Genomic DNA, 8,344 nt, shown 5'->3' on the forward strand with positions numbered 1-8,344 from the left:
AAATAAATATAAAAACTGGGTTAAAAAAAAATTGAGTGAGTTGAGTGACCAAAATTTTTGTATGACCCATTGTGCTCAGAGTACTCTGAAAGTTAACTGACTTTATATAAAACGGCTGGACGCAGCCATGGTTTCTGGAGACGTCAAAAAACAGTCCAAAAATTGTTTATTCCCCCTTTTTATTTCTTTTTTAAGTCTTGATATCAATATGAAATGTTTAGTCTTAAACTGTGTGAGTAAAGATGGTTCAACTATGACAGTAGATCTAAATTCACATTTGAAATGATATATCTTATTTACAAGTTTTTCTCCTCCTGTGTGTTATAAACTATATGTTTAATATGCGTGTTTCAAGTTTGGTAAACATTAACTTAACAGTTAAATTGTAACTTCGAAGCTACATTTTTACGAGAAGAGGTAAAATCAATTCATTTAAGTAACTGAGTGTTTAAGGTAAAACTCTAAATATTCAATGTGACAATTCATCATCTCCTAAGTTAAAATACAAATTCTCTATACAGGACATTTTTGGAGGGCCCCCAAAAATGTCCTGTAAGCTATCTTGTGGAAATTAATCCACAACAAATCACAAAAAATTTGGCATCAATCCGATATTGTAAATGTACCAAAAAAAAAATTGTCACTAAAATGTGTTAACTCTAGTAACCTGAGTTTGCTTAAAAACCCAATGTAAAAATAGTTAAGAATCAATATATGTGACTTAAATTCGGTATGAAAACTTTGCTGTATAAAGACTGCTACATGAGGTCACGTAAGATGACCTTTACACGAAATTATAAAGACACCTAAACCAATTATAATCATTGAGTTATCAATTGTCGTAAACTTCTAATTTGTTACAAAGTTTTTTCATAAGTAATTGACTACAGCTATGACAAGCCTTCGCATAAAGAAGCATCTGCTCATATAGAATCCCCAGAAATCCATCTTGGACCCCTGACCTCTGACATCACCCACAATTACAGCCATCCCCCAAAACCCATGATGTGACCTGACATGATCTGGAGAACCTGATTCACAGACTCCAAAGGACAAGACTTTCCTACTGCCTTTCTCTCAACCATCGGTGTCTGCTCTTCCTGCTTCTGTTTCGCCCATCATGTTTTGGCGGTTCCAGGTCACTCTCTACAGAGAAGAAAAGTTCCGGTGGCCATCCTCCTCCATCAAGATAGACGTGTGGCATTTATTTCCTGGCCGTTGACATTGGACTGATGCTTCTATAGAACTTGCTGGACACTCCTTTTATACTGCTGGACTTCTTGAAGAATGACTGTAGCAGTTCATAGAACTTACCGCCAGCTGACTCGGGATTTTGCAATACCAGATCACCCCTCTAGCCCCTCGGCTTATCAGGCCCCACTCCTCCACCCATCAGGCTCACTCTGTCTCTTGCTACTCTTACTTATCCCTCCGTCTTGTGCTAGTTATTTTTGAAGACACTTACACACTATCATTCTGCTTTCTTCCCAACAGGTTTCCGTTCACCCCTACACTGCTATTCCCCTGACAGAGATGAAGCCTTTTACAGACATTGACCCAGTTATATATGGCCATTAAGTAAGAGGAAGATGTTGGGGAATTATGAGGATATGGTTGAGCTTGGAAGGGCTTGAGCCTGAGGGGTATGTCAATCCTGTTAGTCTCTCTCTCCACGGAGAGGTTGAGCAAGGAGGGACAGTAGAACCCCAAAAAGGTGTGCCTCTTATCAGTCTCCCTGCCTCACAAAGTGCCCCGCACTCCTGATACTATGGCAAAAAGTTAAAAAGAAAGGGGGAGATGTTGGGTAGTTGCCACCTCCCCCTGGCTTCTGCTTAACCATATGCCTATATAGGGATTTTACTGATCCAAAGCTTTGGTCTATTTACACAAATCACTTTTACATAAAGCACTCCAGGGCATTGGTGGTTCTATGATAGGATTCTCTCCTGCTCCACCCCCTCCTTGTCACACACTGATCCCTTCTTTGTCACACTCTGATTTTCACCAGTCACTTTTCTCTCCACTCTCTCTATATCACATCCTGTTTCCACCCTACTTGGAGAGTATAAAAACAGCTGCTCTTCTGATTAAAGACACTTGGAAATTGCTTTCCGGCTCCAAGAGTTCCAGAGTGTATCTCCTGCGGAAGTTGGTGCAGCACGAGTTCCTGATCCCTCTCCCATGCAGCAGCCTAGATCGGCTCCAGTTGAGTTCTCTCCAGCCCAGAGAGCACTAGCTCGGGAAGAAGTACCCTCAGGCTATCCCGGCACTGTCTTCCCCTCCTCTCTCCATTTCTTTTTTTTTTTCTTTTTTACTATCTTTATTTTTTGGATAGAAACAGCCAGAAATCGAGAAAGAGGAGGCAGATAGAGAGGGAGAGAGATAGAGAGACACCTTCAGCTCTGCTTCACTACTTGTGAAGCTACCCCCTGCAGGTGGGGACCAGGGGCTTGAACCCAGTCCTTGTGCACTGTAACATGTGCATTCAACCAGGTGCGCCACCACCCGGCCCCTCCTCTCTCCATTTCTCTCTGTCCTATCCAACAACAACGGCATCAATAACAAAAACAATAATAATAACTACAACAATAAAACAACAAGGGCAACAAAAGGGAAAAAATAAATATAAAATGCTGCCATCTGCATCTTTTTGTCATTTATGTGGAGAGTAACAGTTACTCCTGGAATAATATTCCCCTTTTATCCCTCTTCCTTCCTTCCTTCCTTCCTTCCTTCCTTCCTCTCTTCCTCCCTCACTCCCTCCCTTTCTTCTTCTCTATCTCTTTCTTTCTTTCCTTCTCTCTCTTTTTTTGTTAAAATATTTTTTATATTTATTTATTTTTTCCCTTTTGTTGCCCTTATTGTTTTATTGTTGTAGCTATCGTTGTAGTTATTGATGTATTATTGTTGGATAGGACAGAGGGAAATGGAGAAAGGAAGGGAAGACAGAGAGGGAGAGAGAAAGACAGACACCTGCAGACCTGCTTCACTGCCTGTGAAGCGACCCCCCTGTAGGTGGGGAGCCGGGGGCTCGAACCAGGATCCTTACTCTGGTCCTTGCGCTTTGTGCCACGTGAGCTTAACCCGCTGAGCTACCGCCCGACTCCCTCTCTCTCTTTTATCTGATAGAACAGAAAGAAATCGAGAGGGAAGAGGGAGATAGGGAGGGAGAGAGACAGAGACACCTGCAGCCCTGCTTCACCACTTGTGAAGCTTCCTCCCTGCAGGTGGGGACCAGGGGTTTGAACCTGGGTCCTTGTGTTCTATAATGTGTGTGCTTAACTGGGTGCACCACCCCCATGCCCTCTCCTTTTATTCTAAGACCACCACCCCCCACAGTGACACATGTGGGCTCTATCTTTACCTCTGCAGGAGCTCTGACTCAGCTGAGGCATGCTCAGCTCTACCAGCCCCTGAGGAGAGCACACCAACCAACCGGCAGGCCTCAGCAAGTGGTGCCAGGTGGCAGAGGCTTCATACCTCCCTGTCAGCGCCGCTGACGTCACCAGCATCAATCAGTTCACTTATCTGCCACCAAGGTTATTCCTGGGGCTTGCTGCCTGCAGGAAGGGGCCACTGCTCCCAGCAGCCTCTTTCCCCCTTTTCTCTTTCTTTTCTTTGGGAGTGGGGAGCAGAGAGAGAGAGGAGAGAGAAAGAGAGAGAGAGAGAGAGAGAGAGAGAGGCTTATAGCACAACTTCACCACTTGTGAAGCTTCCCCTCCGCAAGGGCTTGGAACCTGAGCCCTTGAAAATGCGTGTGCACTCTACCTGCTGACCACCGCCTAGCCCCCAGAGGAACTGAAACCTACGTCTTTCCGTTCGGTTCCCTGAAACTGCCAGCTGCCTCGTGTGTCCCCTGGTGTCCCCTGTCCTGCCTCTCCCACACGGCCAACCCCACCTCCTCCAGTCCCTGTGTTTGCCCTCCCCACGGCTAACCGCCACCCCTCGTCACAACCCCTCAGGTTGGGGGAGTCCGGTCTCCCTGTGACTCCGGCTCTTGAGGGTCCCCCAGGCCAAGCATGTTAGCGCCCCTGGGGGTTATTAGAAGGGTTAGTAGGTCTCCACCACAGGAGCCAGAAACTCAGGGGTGAATGTGTGTCTGATGCCGGAGGGGAACGTTGTGGGCTGATGCCTTTTGGGTGCTGCAGGGGTGGGTGACTTGCCTGGGTTCCCAGCAGGCACCAAGGTCAGGCTTCCAAGTCTCACCCTGCAGGGGTGCTGGCAAGCAAGAGGAGGCAGGCCCCAGGCCCCACCCGTGTCTGCGGGACTCGGGCAGGAGCAATGACCATGACCCCAGCAACCAGGCGGTTCCCTCCAGGCCTCAGGAGCTGGGGAGCCAGAGAGTGAGAGGCCCAGCCCCTAGGAGAGACAGAAGTGTTTTGGAGTCAACGGTGGGCTTCTCTGACACCCAAGGAGGTTGCCCTGCTGGAAAGACTGGCCTCCCTGGCATGTGGCAGGTAAGAGCCTGTGTTCTTTGGATGGGCCTGGGGGGTGTCCAGGGAGTGAGGCTTGAGGTTTGTTAGTCTGGAAAGGGTAACACATAGATGTGTGAAGGATTTATAAACACAGTCTTACACTCACCATCATCTTTTTTTTTTTTATAAAAAAAATTTATTATTTATTTTTCCTTTTGTTGCCCTTGTTGTTTTATTGTTGTTGTAGTTATTGTTGTTGTTACTGATGTCTTTATTGTTGGATAGGACAGAGAGAAATGGAGAGAGGAGGGGAAGACAGAGAGGGGGAGAGAAAGACAGACACCTGCAGACCTGCTTCACCATCTGTGAAGCGACTCCCCTGCAGGCGGGGAGCCGGGGGCTCGAACTGGGATCCTTACACCTGGTTAACACTTCACACCATGTGTGCTTAACTCACTGCACTATTGCCTGACTCCTTCATAATATTTTTCTTAATTTTCATTTATTTATTTGTTTTTGGATAGAGACAGAGAAATTGAGAGAGAAGGGGGCGATAGAGAGGAAGAGAGACAGACAGACACCTGCAGACCTGCTTCACCGCCTGTGAAGCGACTCCCCTGCAGGTGGGGAGCCGGGGGCTCGAACTGGGATCCTAACCAGTCCTTGCGCTTTGCGCCACCTGCGCTTAACCTGCTGCTTAAGCGCTACTGCCCGACTCCCCCTTATAATCTTTTTAAAGAGAAAGAAGCACAGAGGCAGGGGGGGATGGAGAGAGAAAGAAAGGCAGGCAGGGAGGGAGAGAGAGAGAAAGGGAGGGAAAGGTAGAGAGGGTGAGAGAAACAGAAAGAGAGAGGGAGAGAGGGTGAGGGAGAGAGAGAGGGAGAGAGAGGGAAGGAGAGAAGGAGGGAGAGAAAGAGAGGAGAAAGGGGGAAGAGAGAGAGAGAGAGAGAGAGAGAGAGAGAGAGAGAGAGAGACACCTGAGGCTGCTGCCCCGAGCGAGCTCTCCGGCTGTGTGACCTAAGACACTTCTCCCAGCCTCAGGTGTCTCCTGAGAGGAAGGAGACACAGCCACACAGGGACATGTAGGGTGAGCTGTGAGGAAGCTCACATCCCCAGAGCACCAGCACCCTGCCGGAGACGGTGGGCGCTCAGTGACTGCTTCCTTTCCTCCCCGAGTATTCTAAAAAAGGTGCGAAAGGCATAAGAACCGCACAGGCAACACACGAGGCGGCCTTCAGCTTTGTTTCTCCCGCCCCGGAGGGAGGGATGCCGGCTTAGACGCCGGTGCAGTGGCCGTGTTCTTCTCGGGGCGGGTCCCTGGCCTCGCGTGAGGGTGGAGCGCGGCCACACCCAGGGCAGAGGCGGCCAAGGTGTCCCCTGAAGGCCCGGTCCAGGAGCACGTAGAGGAGCGGGTTGGCACAGCAGTGGACGTCGGCGATGATCTTGGTGACGTGCACGGCCCTGTGCAGGGCGTAGGCGGTCTGGCAGTCCTGCAGGGAGAAGTGTTCCTCGTACGTCCACAGGAACAGTGTGACGTTGTAAGGTCCCCACATGAGGAGGAAGACGGCCAGCATGGCCAGCGCCAGCCTGTCGAGGTCGTGCCTCCTGTCCCGGGAGCTCAGCCCCTCGGAGCACGCCAGCAGCGCCAGCAGCGCCAGCAGTGGCAGGAGGAAGCCCAGCACGTTTGTCTTCAGCGTCAGGAAGTCCTTCCAGAAGGGCTCCTCGGCTGGCAGGAAGAGAGGGCTGATGGCAGAACACCTGGCTGCCCAGCCGTCCCTCTGAGGGATGGGTGACATGAGTTCCGGCAGCGTGAACAGAGTGACCAGGACCCAGGCCAGCAGGCTCACGGTGACACCGCAGGGCACGCTGCTGGCGGCCCAGGAGAGCCTCCTCCCGGCGGAGAACGCCAGGCACCTGTGCACGGCCAGGAGCATGCAGCCCAGGGCCTCGCCGCAGAGCCCCAGGGCAGAGAGCCCCTCCAGGAACCTGCAGGCCAGCTCGCCGGGGACGCCCCCGTGGGAGGCTGCGTGGGCCCAGAGCGGCAGGGACAGCAGGAAGCACAGGTTGGAAAGCGCCACGTTCAGGAAGTAGATGTTTTCCACTTGCCTGAGGCCTTTGTGCTTGACCAAGACCAGCACCACCACCACATTGCTCAGGAGACCGGCCGCGAACAGCGTGGAGTAGAGCCGGGGCACCAGCTGGGCCGAGAGCGGCCGGCCGTTGTAGTGGGCGCACGGCTCTGCGTCCTCGTGGTCGCTCAGGTTCCCCACGATGAGCACGTCGTACTCCTCATAGTCGTCCTCCTCGGGGGAGGGTGCGGACGTGCAGTTCTCCATCTGGGGCTGCGCTGTGGGCAGATAGCAGAGCTGCTCCCCTGCGACCGGCTGGCTCGTCCGGGGGGGACACATCAGACGGGACAGGCGCCCCCGGCCCCCGCCCCCAGCCCCCAGCCTCTTTCCTGATGCTTCATTTTAGCCCGGAGTAGGTCTGTTCTGCAGGAGGCTGAAAACAGACATTTCCAGGCCAGGGGGCTGAGCTCACATGTTACAGTGCTCACAGGCGCCCCCAGTTAAGAGCCCACTCCCCCAGCTGCACAGGGGAAGCTTCTCGAACCGTGAAACAGGGCTGCTGGCGTCTTTCTTCCTATCACCTCTTCCGCTCTCAGTTTCTCTCGGCCCAATCAATTAAATAAAGCTTTTTGATGGGGCTTTGGCACACCTGGTTAAGCACTCACATCACACTGCCTGAAGACCTGGGTTCAAGCCCCTGGTCCCCACCTGCAGGGGAAAGCTTCTCAAGTGGCGAAGCAGGTCTGCAGGTGTCTCTCTGTCTCTTTCTCTCTCCCTTCCCTCGCAGTTTCTCTCCATCTATATCCAGTAATAAATAACTAAAAAGATTTTTTTCAAATTAAGTAAATAATTTTTTAAATGTAAAAGAAGAGAAACACTTCTCCGGCCCATCCCTGCGCTGCTGTGATCACAGGGACGGCCACCGTGCAGGGAGGCGCTCAGCAGAGAGCTGACTGCACAAGGAAGTAAGAGCTGGTGGCGGGGTGGGGCACACTCCTGCACAGAACCGGCCCTCTCCGGGCACACCCGACACCTACCTCCCAGCAAACGGCGCACAAGAGAAGGCACAGTCACACAGACGCAAGGGCCCTGGTTCAGCTGCGATCCCTGCGGCCGGCCACCATTCGTACGTGTCTAGAAAGTCTGCTCACCCCGAAACAGGCTGCAAGGTCCGAGCCCTTCTCCCGATGGGTAGAAACAAATGTTTGCAAAAGTGAAACTGCCTGAGCCTCAGCGTGGACATGGCTGGCCACAGACGTAGACGTGCACTTACCACTGGGCTGGGTTTCTGGGGGTCTGGGCGCAGCCCCCCACTGACCATCCGCACTGCTGGGGGGTGGGAGTGGGGGGTGACCTGGGCGCTTGTGAAGCTGGTGCTGACCTTGAGGAGTCAGAGAAAGTCCAGTCCAGCCCCTGCCAGCTCCAGCTGCCAAGTCACAGGTCCTGGGGCGCTGACCAAAAGCAGGCGGCGGCCAGGGAGGGAGAGCCTCTGTGTCTGAGAGAGAGAAACTGGGAAGTTGTTTTCTCCTCCTGCTTGGCCTGTACCCCGCCTCTGATTTCCCCTGTGGCTCTGACAGTGTCCCCGTGGCTGCCCCAGATAAAGGGACTGACTGATGGCTGCTCCCTGGTGATAAGGGGTGTGTGTGTGTGTGTGAGAGAGAGGAGCCTGGGGAGGGAGAGAGGGAGGCACTTGTGACAGGGGCCCCAGCAGGTAACAGCTGGAAGGAGGAGGCAAGCCAGCTGCAGACCCTGGGGACATCCAGTGGCATTAGCAGGACTCCCGGAACCCATACGGGGTGACCTTAATTCCCAGGGCGGGGCAGGAGGGGGTGCCACTAGGGGGCCGCCGCTAGGTAGTGT

The 8,344-nt window shown here is 52.3% G+C and overlaps 1 protein-coding gene across 3 annotated transcripts; it reads right to left on the reverse strand.

Annotated features, from left to right (window-relative positions):
- Positions 1–3,335: 3,335 nt before the first annotated feature.
- On the reverse strand, positions 3,336–8,111 carry CCRL2 (C-C motif chemokine receptor like 2). 3 transcript variants are annotated; one of them, XM_060204867.1, is made up of 3 exons: positions 7,758–8,110; positions 7,522–7,662; positions 3,336–6,803 (listed from the first exon to the last, which is right to left on the reverse strand). In XM_060204867.1, exon 3 carries the CDS (start codon positions 6,749–6,751, stop codon positions 5,690–5,692), a length of 1,062 nt encoding a protein of 353 aa, XP_060060850.1. In that variant the 5' UTR covers positions 6,752–6,803; positions 7,522–7,662; positions 7,758–8,110; the 3' UTR covers positions 3,336–5,689. The 3 variants fall into 3 exon arrangements, with proteins under 3 accessions (XP_060060850.1, XP_007531512.1, XP_060060849.1); XM_007531450.3 differs by having other exon boundaries at positions 3,336–6,762; positions 7,758–8,109; XM_060204866.1 differs by lacking the exon at positions 7,522–7,662 and having other exon boundaries at positions 3,336–6,762; positions 7,758–8,111.
- Between the last annotated feature and the right edge of the window lie 233 nt (positions 8,112–8,344).

Source organism: Erinaceus europaeus, chromosome 12 (assembly GCF_950295315.1).
Source record: "Erinaceus europaeus chromosome 12, mEriEur2.1, whole genome shotgun sequence".
In the NCBI taxonomy this organism is placed as follows: Eukaryota; Metazoa; Chordata; class Mammalia; order Eulipotyphla; family Erinaceidae; genus Erinaceus; species Erinaceus europaeus.

Coding starts and splice junctions, on each gene's coding strand:
- CCRL2 (XM_060204866.1), bottom strand. CDS start 6,751: ATGGAGAACTGCACGTCCGCACCCTCCCCCGAGGAGGACGACTATGAG.